Source organism: Triturus cristatus, chromosome 1_1, assembly GCF_964204655.1.
Source record: "Triturus cristatus chromosome 1_1, aTriCri1.1, whole genome shotgun sequence".
In the NCBI taxonomy this organism is placed as follows: domain Eukaryota; kingdom Metazoa; phylum Chordata; class Amphibia; order Caudata; family Salamandridae; genus Triturus; species Triturus cristatus.
In genome coordinates this window covers 1,025,148,357-1,025,164,753 of record NC_140579.1, presented here as the reverse complement: position 1 = coordinate 1,025,164,753, position 16,397 = coordinate 1,025,148,357, and the positions used below count along the sequence as shown (strand labels likewise).

Here is a 16,397-nt window from a genome sequence, read left to right as displayed (position 1 = left end):
ACCCGTGCTCTAACCTGAGAAAAATTTGAGACTACTATATTGTTTATTTTTGGTGTACTTTAACGTGTTTGTGGCTTTGTTTGTGTAATATTACTCTAAAATGCACATCCCTGTCTAGTGAGTGTGATCGCTGTGTTTATATGTATCTGGCAAAACCTTGAAATATCTCCCATGACTTGGAACTTGACTGCTTAACTTAGTTTAATAATTAAACTTGTGAGGCCTTACCTTGACGCAATGCATGAACTCAGCATACTGGTGAGTGAAAAAGGCTCCCAGGCTCCCCTTTGCTGCTGCTTGATGGTCCATGCAGTTTCATAGATGGAAGAGTCCTTAGACTTCATGTGTTCAGAATCCCTAATCCACCAGGATCGTTTCCGTTGGCTGCTTAAAGGGCGTAGCTCTCATTAGTACACGGACACACTGCACCTCAATTAAGGTTCTTTTTAGTACCCAACTAGGTGAAGGAGTGACCTTCTTCCTCGTCCTTTGCCGTAAGGCACCACTCGTAGGTCATTAGTCTGCTTACCTCGAACCATCTTCTCCTGGACCACCAGCAGTGACCAACTTTCTCCAGGGGACAGGGTCAAATGGAGTAATCCTACCGGAGAACTCTTCAGGACTAATCCCTTCTTGGAGCATATGATGCACCAGGAAAATCGGGTTTAAAAAACGCGTGGCCTTGATGTAGAAAATGTCCCCACATGAATACGGGAAGCTTTTCTCCTTCCTTCTCTAGGCCAGCGCTGGGCCAGATCCTTGCCAGGTTTTCATGACTTCCACTTTTGATGGATTTACATATTGAAGAATGGTAATTTATGTAGGCACTGGTTATCTTGAAATTCTGGGATGGATTCAGCCCTCGTGTACCAGCATTTGACACCCCTGATGTAGATAAAACAGAAGAAATCCACGTATTTGCAGAGTGATTTAGGTCGGGTGATGTGTTTTGAAGGAGTAGACACTTTTGTTAGCTGAGAGGTCTGACCACTGCAGAGATGCGTGTTCTTGGCCTGATAGCCAGACAAAGGCTTAGTCGATTCTCCTGGGCAGTTTTAACAAGCAGGAAGGGCCGGGCCACACATAAGAAGCCAAGATTAAGAAATGGTTCTACCCTGTCAGAGAAAACACTGTCACAACTTCTCTTTTAGAATGCATAATCCTAGAACTGTATCCTACCAGAACATAAACTATTTTGTGACTGTGCGTAGTTTATTAATTCCCCAGGTGGCTGTCTGTCTGTCTACTACCTTCTGTATTGCAGATGTACCGAAGTAAAAAAAATTGACTTTTTAGGTCTGTCTTGCTGGTGTACTATATGCAACTTACTGTTACAATTAAGACATATATTTAAAGTGACTTTTGGCTCCAACCAGAAGACTATTTCACTTTCCTCTCATGCTGTTGGCTATATTGTTACCATTACGCTGTCTGAGAAGTGCTTTCATTGGCCTGCTTGAGCGACATTTTTACATCTAAAAAGTTGCCTCGAGGATTATCACGTTCACATCTTTATCTCCTGCATACGTTCTGTACAGAAATCAATATCTTCCTATTTTTCCACACCCTTGGCAAAGCCAGTAGGGCTGGCTTTACTGTGTTACACCACAGTTGTGCCAGCAACACAGCAAACTGCATTTGTGAGTTGCATGCCTGTATCTGAATGTGTTGGCACATTATAGTCGGACCTGTCGGCTTGGCCCATGGTTGTTTGTATTTTAGGGGGAAGACTTTACAAACCTTGATTTTTGCGGCTCCAGATAAGGTTTGTAGTGGGAGAATTTTACTACCTTGTTTTGGGGATATTGAATTGGGTATAAAATGAATTCTTAGAGTAAAACAAAAGTAATTATAAACGTTATTCCTTAAATTTTGATTTCAAAGCACAGGCGTTTTAAAACTTTTTCACTGCCTCTTTATTGATAGAAATTCACATAACTAACTTCGCTTTTCACAGTAACTCATCTCTTTAGGTTGGGTAACAGCAGAAATGTGGTGTCTTATGGCGCATTACGGCTGATTACCCTGATGTAGGGATATTGCAAAAGTAGTGCAGTTGCAAGCTTTAGTAGACTTTTTAGGTCTCGACTACGCAGCGCACAAGCGCTGCTTTGGAGTGACCTTTTGGAATCGCTCCGTACTTTTTTGGAAACTCGTACATGTACTGCACTGTTTCCAATGAGCCCTCGTGCATGTACGGTGTTTACCTTGCAGTAGCGAACAGCGGCGCCATCTGTTTGCAATTATCGCGCCCGCCGCTGCTCGCTCCCGTAAGGTAAACGCTGTAGATGGACGAGGGCTCATTGCAAACAGTGCAGTACATGCACGAGTTTCCAAAAAACTTCCCCGCGCTTGTTTTTCCTTTGCTGTTCCTTGCACCTCCCAGTGCAGCCAAGCCTGGCAGGTTGCAATCCACTTCTCTTTTGGTGTGTTCTCGGAGAAATACCATGCTACTTGTAATCCTAGGGGCATTTTATACACATTTGTAAGCCGTCCGATGGCAAAACTTTCCCCCACGCGTTTTTCTTCTTAATGGTAGCCATAAATTACCCCCTTCATTTCTGGTTGGAGTACCAAGCTCTGTTGCCTTTCAAATGATCAAAGTTAAGTTTCTTTTAAAGCCCAACTAGAAACAACCTATTGTATGTCACAGGACCTTTTAGCCGCAGTCCAAGCAGCCCATAAATACATAAAGCAGCCCATTAAACGCCAGGGCATCAACTAACCCGTTGCTTCAATTCAGTCACCGAATGGGGAGAACTGAACTCGAAACAAAGCAACCCCTTAAAGCACAATGCAGCCCATTGTTGCAGCACCAGAGTGTTTGCGTTGTGAGACCATCTAAGGGCCAAGCCGAGAAATGTTTGTTTTCTGGGGCAGCAACATCCCGTGGCCTATTCCATAAAGCAATGTGCACTATGGGGATATTGGAGGAGATGTATTTAAGGCACATGCAATGTTTGTCCAAAGAGCACCGAAGAAAGTGAGGCTTGCTGTGCGGAGACTGCAAAGGTTATGAACTTGTCAGTCGTCTGCGGAGAAGCAAGCTCTTGTCTGTGCTCTCCCCGCCCCTCCAAAGCCCGCACATGCCCCGTGTGGCAGACGGCCTAGGATCTCAAAGGCACCATGGGCATGGCCGCAGCTGCAGCCCAGCCTGCCTCCTCACATGGCAGCTTGTCTCTGCTTTTGCCTCGCTCCTTGAAAGCGCTTGTCTCCGCCCTCCTCCATGGTACACAAGCCTGGCTGTGCAGCCGTGGGACGGGGCTGGCCCGCCCGGATTAGCCAAGTTCACAGCTTGTTGGACGTTATACATGCATCACACCTGCTATTTATGATTTAATGGACTGAGCAGTGGGTTTCGGGACGAGTGACTATGAAGGGCTTGTCTCAAATCTGCCTTTTCAGTGTAGTCCGGGTGATGGGTGAAAACTTAAAACTGCAAAATCTAGGGTCTTTTTCTAAACTGTGTGTAAATTAATGACAGAGTTCTTTCCTTGGAAAGATTGTTATTCCCACTTTAGTCACTTACAGGGTAAGCTGGGAAAGAGGACAGCCGGTAAGTCGCATGATGTAACAAATTGCGTTCCTCTAGACTTTCACACAACTACCAAGTCTGGAGTGGCAATAGTTCTGACAGGCAGCCATGTCTCTTGTGGCATCTGGTGCAGTGGGTGCATCCTGTCACCACCGCCAATGAATACGCTTGTTTTCCAGTATAGGCTGGTATTTCGGCATGACCTGGCAGGATGTCTTGCTTAAGGTTCTACTTTACTAGCACATTGAAGCTCTGTGTGCGTATGATGGCACATCTAATGAGTTTGCGTAGACAGATGTTTTGACGCAACTTCCAAGTTAGAATAAAGGACTCTCCATGTTCCAGTTTCGTGAGCTGGTGCACAGCTGCAGGAACTCTGCTTAAAGGTGACCAGCCTTTGGTAGGATCCCTGGGGCCTGTTCCATCTTTAAAGAAGCCTTGGGGTTGTTTTTCGTGCTTAAGAAAGATTTGCAGTGGTTACTGCAGGATAGTCTGCGGATTTCACAGGGTCGGCGTGACATACGGTGTTGGCTCACCCACTGGCAATGTGAGACCCCCCCTATAGCTTCTGGTGTCTGCTGGGCCATGTTTGGCTCGCAGGTGTGATTGGACTTGTTACTGGAAGGCTTTCCGGACTCGCATATTTTTGTTTGATTTGCTGTTTGTCTCCTATGAAACACTTGAGTTCAAAGCTTAATTTATGCCGGTGCTGGGCATTGGCGCGCATTTTTTAGGGACCGTGTCTAATTTTACTTCATCAGAGTTTGAACCAGAGAGAAGGAAGGACAAGTATTTGCAATGCAACAGGTCTTGCATTTGCAAGAGTTTGAGCTATTTTTATTGTAAATGACATTGCCTTTTATTTATGTTTTGGTTTTTGAAACATAAATAAAAGCCATTGTCATTTACAATGCCAATAGGTCAAACTTGCGTAAATGCGAGACCTATTGCATTGCAAATGCTTGTTGGTTAAGCACTCAATGAAATGGGTGTTTTTCAGCGCCCTCCCTAATGTTCTTCTCCCCGTGCTCCTTGTTGCTCTCTCCTTTGTGTGCTGCTGTCGTGTGCTTCTTCCCCATCAAATCTGTTACTGTCTGCCATGTGTGCTGCTTTTCCACCCCTTTATGCCTTCTATCCAACCTGTCTTCTTATTTTTTTTGAAGACCCCTCTCTGACCAACCCCACTCCCTGTTGCTTTGTTGCTTCCCTCCTCGCACCCCCACCCCAAATCCTCCGTTGCTCTCCGACCTCTCAAGATTCTTTTAATTACTTTTGAAATACATTTCGTGGAGGACACTTGAACTCCCGTTTGCTGTTGGTTCACTCCGCTTGTAGAAATGTGCTTTAATGCAATTAATATTGTATGTTTTCTTTACCGCACCAAGTGTCTCCTGCACCCATAAATATAAAACTAATAAAATTCCACCTGCATCATTCAGTGGGTACATGCATATTTAATCATGCATGCGTCCCCTTGTAGTATCATGACATGTACACACGTGTTATGACTCATTTTGTTTTCTTTTTTTTCCCCTGTACTGCACAGCATCACCAAATAGCATTGGCAAACCAAGGTGCCCGAAAGACTAGACCTTTTATCATTGCCAATGTTTGTTATTCGATGGCCTTCCTTCCTCCTCTTGTGCTGTTCCCCTGGAGTAATGATTCTTTACCATCCTTTTGAATGAGTGACTTTTATCCTTTCACTGTTTACATTTAGGGACCTACTTTTCTTTTGTTTTCACCCCTTCATGGCAAGGCATGTATTTTTTTAATTCCTGCCCCTCTTGTCGTGCTCCCCCTCCACCCCCCCCTTTTTATCCGATCCCCAGGTTCCCCCCCCCCCTCCAACCTGCCTTTTTGGTAGTAATAGCCCCGTGTTGCTTCCCCACTCCTCACCCTAATCTCCCTATAGTTCTACATTTTTTTTTTTTTTTTTGCTAGTTGGCTGCTCCTTTCTGAAAATATGCTTTAGCGCACATTTTATTTTCGGTCTATATTTTTTATATGCTGCTCCTAGATTGCTTACAATCTCGGAACTGTAAATTAAATTACAAAAGTACATCGAAGTAGCTGTTTTTGACAGTATATTGTCAATAATTTTGCCTGTTTCTAGGTGAGATAGCATGTGGAGTACATTTAGACTGCTAAGAATGACCTAATGTTTGTATAATCCGAGTCAGATTAATTTTTTTCCCCCAACTGTAGTCAAATGTAGGTGAATTAGCCACTGTTTCATATGAGGCACAACAGAATTGCATGTCTAGCATGTGCAATATTTATAACCCTACAGTCCCACAGTTTGTGCTGCCAATGCATTAAGCTTATCACTTCAAATATTGCACTGTATTTTCCCCCCCAAATGTGAAACTGTTCGGTCTTTCCAGTTTTCCCACAAGGATCTAAAGATTATTAGGTCTGAAACCAGTATTCTGAAATGTTAGAAAATGCAATAATTTAAATATTTCCATAAAATATAAACCTTGTCTAACCACAGTTCAGCCTACTTCAGATCTGTTTAAAGATGAATTGCAGGAATATCCAAAGTACTACCTGCTGTCCATTGGCTGCTTGCTACTGGTTTCTTCGATAAAATTTCACCTTCAGAAAATGTCCCATTTCACTAGTTTATTCTCAGTCATGTTGAAATGCTTGTCCGTACTATTTAAAAATGTAAGATTGTAAAGATTTGACTTGCATTTAAACTTTTTCCATCGTGTGGATTTGAAAATAATGGTATTCCGGCCCATATGGGTTACATCAAGATGTGGTGTAAGCCCCATCGTATTTGATTAGGTGCATGACCAAACAGAAGGGCTGAAAATCATATTTTGCCTGTTATTCAGTAAATTTCAATCATAATACGAAACGGTTATATAATAAAATAAGAAACGCCCAAGTGGATAATGAGCATTTAAATGGAAATTCTGTGCATGGAAATCAGAAAAACAAGAGTTTCCCATACTAAATTCCGTCCCCAGCTGTAGCATTGTCATAAGTTAAAGCATGGAATATAATTTAATGTGGATGAGGCATTTTTTTCAAGTTCTCTGAAAAGAAAGCCGTTGGACACTTACAGCATTGTATTGGGACTGATATAGAGACGGTTGCATTTGGATTGAAATTTCCCTAATGAGCGTTGTGTGTGCTGGTTAATCTTCCAGTTTCTAGATTCATAGTATTAAATAAGAATTGACAAAGTCAAAAAAAAGTTGCCTTGCATTTTGATTTTTAAACTAGACGATTAGCTATGCCAGTGTTTTTTAGCAGCAACTCTGTGATGGAGTGAAAAAAGCCACTTTTCACTCTGAACAGCAGCGGCTGCCTGGCACAATGATGAGAAGCTGCTGGGTGTTCTGAAAAGCAGCAATTGGTTGTAAGTATTTTACTGTATAGATTGATCAAAAATCGTTCATAATAGGTGATCAACACAAGTAGTTTAAAAAAAAAAAAGCTACATATGACTGGAAAAAGGTATAAGAAATAATTACAACAAAGATATTTAAAAGTTCACAAGTCTCTTGATGCTGATAAGTGATTTGATAGTTAAAAATGTCTATATGCGTACAATGCCACTCTTCACTTAGTCTTTATAGGAAAATGAAATGGTGTCATTAATGTTTGCCTTGGCAGCATTGGAAACTAGCAAAGATATTGAAACAGTTAACGTGTCTCATGATACTGATAATTAACTACTTGATATTTTAAAATTTAATTATACATGCAACAAAACAACTTCATTATTCTTGAAAGTAAAATGACATGACGTCTTTAACAGGTCTTATATTAGCAGCCTTCGAAACTGATGTGAATCTTTATTTAAGAATTTGGAGTAATTTATAACTACAGAAAGTAGGAGCATGGAAGAGAAGAAGCCTCTTATGGTATGTCAGGATAAACCTGATAGAAATTATACAGCCTGACCCTGAAATGTATTCCCAAAATCTAGAGACCACATCTTTTGCTGATCTAGCGAGATTCAGGGCGGCATACTTGATGGATCCAAATGAGGAGACTAAAATGTTCTGGGCAGAGCCAAGATGTGATAGTGCCTCAGTCTAGTGGCTGACTGGGGCTGAAGCATGCAGTCCACTGATTTCAATGGGGCTGACCCAAAGCCCATTTGATGCTTATTAAACAAAGTGACAGTTGCTTCGCCAGACATTAATAAAAATAAAAAAAAGGAAATTGCTTCATTTTAAATCCTGTGCTGACAAACGAGAAAGAAGATTGTACTGAAAGGCCGCAACCTATTGAATGTTTGGTATTATAATGTATTTTAACTTAATGTCCTTGAATATTAATTTTAGTATTAATTTTGAATTCGACCTAGTCGAATTTGTGTTGATGAAAAACAGAGGGAATAACATGCCCCTCTACTCAAGATAAGTGTGGACTGTGAGGTGCAATAGGTTTGCTTTATAAAAGAAAATCTATATTTATATGGCAGGAACCAGTGTTTCACTCCATCTTGGGTAAGTTACCTTGTCTATGGAACTTTTAATGGGGTGTATTTGAATTATGATTGAAATGCCTCACTTAGGTGTCCTGATTCTAGTATTTAATTTATCACAAGTGAAGGTTGCATGTCTTTTACTTAATGATATAGACTGTTAAGTCTTTTCTAGTTTCCTCCTTTTTAGGTCTCGCCTGAGCTAGCGCTTTAGCGTTGCTCTGGCGAGAGTTTTAGTAAGCGGGATTTGGAAGTGCAGACTAGTGGCTTTTCAGGCCTCCAACTACACTGCATGTGCACCAGGCACGCGCACCATTTGTCAGCCTGCGTGATCACTTTCGCGGCCGCTTTGATGTTCTCAGTGAGCCACGCGGCCACTGAGAACATCAAAGCGGCCGCGAAAGTGCACACCATTTGCCACCCTCTCCCTTATACCACTTCCTGTTTGTATGACTCCCACTCGGTGCCTCCTCCAGGGTCTGCGTCCACTCCGGAGTCGCGCTCCCCCCCCCGCCGCGTGCACACGCCCATCGTGAGCTCTCCAACAATAACTCCTCCCAGTAAACTCCGACTCCCGCTTGCTTTCCCCGAAGATGGGACATTATTATTTTGCATTTAAATTCGGGCAAGATCGTGTCAAGTATGAGCTCCTGGGCTGGCGTGATGTTATTGTCAGCGCACGTTCACTTGTGCCAGTCTCTGCCCTCGTGCCGCTGCTTGAGCGGTCCCATTTCCTGCCAACGCTTTACACAAAGCTCACAAAGTTTACACCGAAATAACTCCTCCACCAAGTCCACATAAAACTTTAATAAGAATAAGTTTCTTGCTTGCCTGCGGCATCTCGTTGTATCTGCGGGTCTTTGTGATCCGCTCCGGTCTCCAACCGCTGCCCATGTTGCCTATGCTCCCGCCCCTCCCATTGTCTCTGCTCGCAACCTACATTTTTGTTTTCGGCGCTTGGTAATGCGCGCGTGCCGGTATGACGGCTCGTTGGACACGCACTGCTTGCATGCGAGCTCTTGAATATGTTGTTCCCTCCCCGCACGCATGTGGAGTGTTGCCTTTGCTCCCGCACCCTCCCGTTGTCTGCTCTGCCTATGTTGCTAATAGACAAGCGGAGGCGGTGGGGAAGCGGAAGGAAGCGGCAGCTATTCTTCTCTCCTAAGATGGCCGCTTCCACAGTCTCCATGTCCGGCATGTAAATCAGCCCCTCCGGAGCTCCCCCCAGCAAAGAGCAACCCACCACTTTAAACATGGTCTGTACGTTTTCTGTCACATATTTGTGGTTTATTCTTCTGATCTTTCTCTCTTTATTCTCAGCTCCCCTCTCTCTCTGTCTCTCACGATCTCTCTCTTTGCCTAGACCTTCCAGAACTCAATTACGAGCGCCTCTAATAGTGCTCCAGAGCCTCCCCGCAGATAAGGCGCTAGGTTAAAAAAGTCCTACAAATCTCAGCCGTGCTTTGAAAACTCCTTTTTAGTTGTGTCTGCCTCCAGAAAGAGTCACATCGGCAGAGTTGAAAACATTTTCTTGACTGACTGCCAGCCAAACGGCCTGTCAGAGCTCTGCTCTTGGTGGAGGCCAGAAAGGTTTGCATTTCTGCATGCATCAATGAGTGGGCTTGCATGTATTTTTCTCCCATGTCTTCTCACGAGCTTCTTAAAAGACACCCCAAGCATCGTGTTCATTGCAGATGCGGTGACCCGGACATGCTGCCCACTGCGACCTGGAAGGTATTCCGTATCCAGGGACATGGCACAATGCATGCTCCCCACGGCTCAGACCACCATGCCTGCCTGTCTTCCGGCCGCTCCGTGCGGCCAGCGCCCCTCCTCGTAGGCCCCTTCTGCCCAGCTCCTTTTGGCACGCTCTCCTGCTGTTTTCCATCTGTCCACTGACCCAATTTCCATATAAAAGGATTCCTTTGAGGAGGTAATGCTGCCCTTGCGAGCCCTTTGATTCCCAAGGCTTCAATGAGGCCCGGAGTCATTGCATTGGGACGGCATGAATATGCTAAAACCAGCATTAGCATAGCCAATAGGTCTCGCTTTTGGAACCTTATAAGTATTTAGTTATGCAGTACAATATCCTTTGTGCAACAACATCAACTGTTGCATGTCTAAACACTTATAAGGTCCCAAAGGCGAGACCTATTAGCTATGCCAATGCCTGTTGGCCGTGTTGTTCGTTTGACCTCCTACACGTTTAACGCTAGAATCTAGCTCTTCGTGATGTAACTATGCAGGCGCGTAACACCCATTGGGCTCACCGGGCTTCACCCCCACCTCCGTCCCCGCTCCCGTCGTGTGTGTCAGCCCGGGCTGACACAGCTTTGCGGGCTGGCGACTGTCTCATTGCAGCCGCACCCGAGTACTTCACAAGTCTTTAAAAGACCATTTACTTGTTAAGGTGGCTCTTGTTGTGTTTTCACCCCTTCTTAGAGCCACTCCGCCCATGGTTGGAAGAATTAGAGCCCCCCCGAAATCTTTTTCAGCCCCCCCTCCCCGAAATTTGGCTCCACATGACTGCCTGTAACTATGCAACGTTTAGAATGTATATGTGATCTAGAACGGTTGTTTGTAAATCATTGGTATGTTGCCTGGTGTGGAGGAAGAAAAAGAGGGTCTGTCCAAAGTCTGAATAAACTAATATGTAATGTATCTGAGAAGTGCATCTTTACACAGAAGTAGCACGGCTTGCAATGCCTAGCTCTGTGCCCATATCTATCTTTCTCCCCTAGGAAGCATACAGTTCCTAAGAATTCTGAACAACACACTTACCCCACAGCGCATAGAGAAATACATTTAAGCACAGGAAATGAGATAGAATGCTAGCAGAGGTCGAAAAAGCCCACAAACTCATCCGCCTCCATTGTTTGTACTTTGGGGGAGGGCAGTTGTAAATTGTGCGTGTCTATAGTAGTGCTTTTGGGGAGAAAATTCGACTGTATGTTTTTGTGGAATAACCCTGTAGAACCTATATAAACGCACATCCTTGTGTGTGGGTTGTGGCACTTTTTCTTTTTTTGTATGTTTACTTGTTGGAGGGATGTGGGGGACAGCGCCTTTCCCGCAAACCACATAACGTTGCCACTATAGTGTAACCTTTCGAATACCATCTTGCTGCATTCCATTATTGCACTGTCTTAGTCTTCTTTTTTTGAGTGTTAATGTGTTTTACAGTATTTATATATTTTGACAACGCAGCTGTATGGAAGTCAGTCATAATGTGCCAGCGGACCCTTCCCTTGTCCTGAATTAAAGAGAGCAGCTTAGTTGCGATCTGGGATTTTGAGCCGCTGGTGGCCTCTGCAGATCGTACCTTTGAAGTGTGACAGGAGATGTCGAGGGGTAAAGCAGTATAAGGATGAGAGAGGTAGAAAGAGGATGCTTGCAACACAACATTAATCTTCTAGGAATGCTAGGCTAAACGGGCATAGGTGCTCAGAATAAGATGATGTTATTTAACCTTCCTCAGATGAAACTGAACTTATTCTACTTTCATTCCTCCGCAGGTGCACTGATGACCAAAACAGAATAATGTCCAGGCAGTAGACACCGTTGCCAGAAGAGGGGAAGTGCCAACTCTGCAAAAGCAAGGACGTCGCAAGCACCATAGAACTGACCACATCTCAGGACACACTACCACAGGGCCATAGGTGGGCACAACGAGGAAAAATAAATTTCACTGAACAACTGTCTGCATCATCCAGGCCTGACCGTCTTGGGACCATGCCTCCTACGGCCAGTAAAGGATCAGGTGGCTGTCCGACCAGCTCCTATGGACTCATATGTCTGCCACCTATATCGGAGGACCTACAGCTAATCTGGACACAGTCCGAGTTGACCAGCGAGTTGGACGACAATGAACAGCTTATCCACACCTTTAGTTACTTCCCATACCCCAGTCTACCAGAGATTGCCCTTCTCTGCCTCTGCTACGGGCTGGAAATGGAGAAAGTCAAGACGTGGTTCATGGTGCAGCGAATCCGCTGTGGTATCAGCTGGTCTTCAGAGGAGATAGAAGAGACACGAGGCAGACTCCTTCGCAGCCAAGACTCGCTACATTTCAAGCCTCTGGTAGCCATGGCACGACGGGCAGCCGGACCACCATCAACAGAGCAAAGGGCAACAACCAGAGACACAGCCAGCTCACCAGCTGCCTTCAACAGTTTCTTGAAAACTGAAGTTGGTAAAGTGGAGATGGTTCATCGTCCACCCTCACTGACTGCACTGTCATCATTAGCCAACGCCCGCCCTCCCTCTTTGACTGGCCTCTCATCTTTGACCAACTCCAGGCCTCCTTCGCTGACAGGGCTATCTTCGTTGGCTAACACGCGGCCCCCATCTTTGACTGGGCTAGCCTCATTGGCCAACTCGTGCTCGCCATCTCTGACTGCGCTTTCATCAGCGACAAATGCACGACCGGCATCTCTTACCGGTGTGTCCTCATTGAGCAACACACGCCCACCATCGCTAGCCAACACCAGCACACCACTGTACACAAGCTCAGTGCCCTCTCTGCACAGTAGTCCACGACCACTATCATACAATGCTAGCATGCTGCCACTACAGAACAACTCATGGCCACCTTCATACACTAATTCTGGGCTACCAGTGCAGTCCAGTTCTGGCCCACCTTTCTACTCAGGCCTGACTCTGCCATCGCATAACTTGCGTCATGCCCCTTACACTAATGCTGGGCTACCACTACAGCCCAGTTCTTGCCTGCCTCATTACACCAGCACGGTTTCATCACAACACAATTCACGGTCGCTTCCTTATACTAATACCGGGCTGTCTTTGCAGTCCAGCAGTGGCCCACCTTTCTACGCCAGCGCAACACCGCCATTGCAGAACAATTCGCGGCAACCCCCCTACACTAATGCTGGGCAACCACTATCATCCAACTCAGGCCTGCCTTTCTACACTAGCATGATGCCGTCTTTGCAGAAACTACGTCCGCCATCTCACAGTAATGTAAGCTTGCTAACACAGACTAACTCTAGCCTACCATTGTACATCAACAACAGACCAGCATCTCAAAGTAACTCTCGACCACCATCGGCCACCAATACACGCCAGGCATCATACTGTGTTACAAAAGAGTCTGTTAATACAATATTGTCCGGGGACATGCGGCATCCCCTTTCTAAGCGACCAAGGACTGAAGATGACTTAACACTGGACCCTCGCCCTTCTCCTCATAAAGAAGCAAAGGGGGAGTCTTCTCAGCCAAATCTGAGAGGTTCAGTAAGTCAGTTACAGGAGGAGCCAGGCAACTCTGCAGAGCATGGTTACCCTTTATCAGAGCAATGGCAGGACCAAACAGCCCACAGACTGGAGGACAATGTCCTGGATTATAAACCTCATCAGCAGCGATCGAGGAACTGGGAACTATCTAGTCCATTCTGCTCCCCCTCTCTGGAAGCCCAGAGTCAATCTGCTGCTAAGCTACCCTCGGCGGCTGCTGGGAATATGTTTGATGTAGATGGCACTGAGGTGAGTGATGCAGTGGTATGTCTGCCTTCTGAAGAAGAGTTGCAGAAGAAGCTAGAGGCCTCTTCTTGGGACCAGGATGGGGCCAACCACACAAATCCCCACGGTGCACACGGACAGGGGTACATACAGACCAATGAGGATGGCAGCTTTTTCCCAATTATTCGAAGGCAGCGCAAGACCAAAGAACAGCTAGCAATACTTAAGTCTTTTTTCTTGCAGTGCCAGTGGGCACGCCGTGAGGACTACAAGAAGCTGGAGTTAATCACTGGCCTACCACGACCAGAGATAATTCAGTGGTTCGGGGACACCCGTTATGCTTTGAAACATGGCCAGTTGAAGTGGTTCCGTGAAAATGTCCAGGGCTGCCCAAGTTGGGTAGAGCAGGCACAGCAGCAACAGCAGCTGCTGGACAGTGACGATGCCAGGCCAAGCCTGCCAGCCACTCCCCCAGTCTCTGAGCCCTTTCAGAATGGCACAGGCAATAAAAGCCCTTGGAAAGGTGGGAGCTTAACACCACCTATTCCTCCTCTGCCTCCCAATGGCAGACCAGAGGAGCCAATGGAGGTGCAAAAACTGTCCCCATCACCACCTCCTCTAGCCCCTACGAATGCCTCTATCCCCCGGGTTGACTTTAGTGTACTGGAACGGTACTGGGACTTGCACCGACAGATCAAGGAGGGTGAAACTCAGCGGCTAGTGGAAGAGTCTGGGCTACGGTTACAGCAGGTCCAGGACTGGTTCCAAAAGAAAGCCATTAAGCCAGCCGAGGTAGAAGTGGAGATATGCCTTGATGATGATGGATTGTTGGAGGCGGATGATGTTGGAGGGCTTGAGGGGGAGGATGAGATTGTGGGTGAGGGGGAGGAAGATTATGAAGATGAGGAAGAGGACGATGCTGACGAAGAAGATGATGATGATGTGATCATCCAGGACTAGATAGCCCATTCTCCCCAAATCTTCTTCCTTATCGCAGCCCACTGTTTTTAACCGGTGGACTATTTTAAAGCGACTTGCAGACTTAATTGAAAATTAAGACAATGACTGAATCATTACATACCAAGGAAATTCTTTCTACCAGATCCCTCAATAACTGAATCACTTTGTTTCACAGTACTCCCACACTTAGCACACGTGGAAAAGAAAGACTTACAATGGTAACACTATCTTATATTTATAAAATGTTTACAGTGATCCTGGTATAGCCAGGCCAGTGTCTCAAGATTCTGGTCCTCTCATTACTTGTCGGTGTTCACTGCGTGGAGCAATATGTCTGGCCGCAGTTAGGTACTCGAGCACAGACATAGGTCAGAGTGTAATGGAAAGTTCGGTAGCAGCTGCTCATCTCATCTTATGTGAGAAAGTATGCCCAGAAACACTCCATTTCGCATCGATTAGTGAACAACTTTATTTCTCTGTCCTACCTGTTACTCAACACTCCAAAGGAGGGATGTAACACATCTGACACCCCAGCTACCCACTTCTCCCCCTCCCTTTTAACTTCCAGTGGTTGCTGACTGAATTATACATAACCAAACAGTGGGCTGGTTTCCTAACTTCTTTTTTATAATCAATATTTCGGTAATTTACTAGTCGGAGAAATAAAAACATCGAACACAGGACAGGCCTGTAAAGGTGTCTTTCCTACATCATAGTATGTCATTTCAGTCGGCCTTCACAAGACATCTGTATATCATTATAGTGCCTACTGGTAGAGGGTGACGTGGACAATAAAGTTGCCCTCCTCTGGACAGATTTTTTTTTCCCCAGTATTTTTTTTAAGTCTGCTGACTGAGTATAGACGTCTCGCAGAAAAGCATTTTCGTAGTGTGAATTGGTTATTGATGTATATATAACCTGTATTCCTAATATTGCAAATCCCAAACATTTTTTTGAAACAAAATCATGGGAAAGACTCTTTGAACGTGGACATGAGGGTATGTATGTAATCTGACTCCCTTAAGAAGCTGCTCATCAAACCAGCTATATCTTTCCATTTCTTCTGCTTTCTTTTATGCTAGTATTTGCACACACTAAGAATTTTGAAAATGTTTTCTTTTATATATTGAGAATCTTGGTAAACAACGGTGTGAGAGAGAGAAATTGTACTACAGTCGAATAACAATGTAATAGTTAAAATAGTTATTTTTAGGTCTCGCCTGAGACAGCGCTTTAGCGCTGCTCTGGCGAGACTTATAGTAAGCGAGTTTTGGAAGTGCAAACGAGTGCTTTCAGGCCTCCAAATACAGTGCATGTGCGCCGGGCGCGCGCACTATTTGGCAGCCTGAAAGCACTCGTTTGCGCTTTGATGTTTGATCGCGATCACTTTCACTTTCACGGCCGCTTGTTATTTTTAGTGCTGGATTTAAATAAACAGTGTCTAGTTTTGCGTAATCTGCCGGCTCCTTTTCTCCTTTATGGGCACGAAGCCTGCCTAAGTGGTGGAGCCGTATTAATTGCTGTTTATGTGAAGTGCTGGGCGGAGGGGGCGTCCTTCTTGCAGGCTCTCGCTCTCCGGCGGCAGCAGCCCCTTTCGAAGCGTTGCTCTCTGCGTCCACAGCTCTTGTTCGCCGTGCGTGGCCTACGAATGCCGACGATGATCCAGCGCTTGGGAAATGCCTATTGACGTTTACACAGCGCTCCAAAACCAACCAGCCTTTGAGATTTGTACAGACAACAAAGAAGATGCCGAAAACAGTAATTACGTTCCTGAACTTCTCAGGCGTGCAAGAATGGAGCCCGGTGTGCTCCTAATCACGTTAATAATACGTCTGCCGGGCTCTGTTTTCCCTGCACAGCGCTCTCGATTTCGGTCTGTGTTGTCAGCCACCGAAGAGAACTCCAGCGCATCCTTCCCCACGTGGCGCCAGTTCTCTTACCACTGTATACCGCCTACCAGCCACACACTTT

General features: G+C 45.4%; 1 protein-coding gene across 1 annotated transcript in view; it reads left to right on the top strand.

The window, feature by feature from the left end:
* Positions 1-15,845, top strand: part of LOC146871476 (homeobox and leucine zipper protein Homez-like) — a 145,619-nt gene extending 129,774 nt beyond the window's left edge. Inside the window, exon 2 of the mRNA XM_085651080.1 lies at positions 11,504-15,845. Within this exon, the coding sequence (XP_085507206.1) occupies positions 11,721-14,426 (2,706 nt within the window). The 5' untranslated portion in view covers positions 11,504-11,720 and the 3' untranslated portion in view covers positions 14,427-15,845. The remainder of the gene's footprint in view (positions 1-11,503) is intronic.
* Positions 15,846-16,397: the final 552 nt, after the last annotated feature.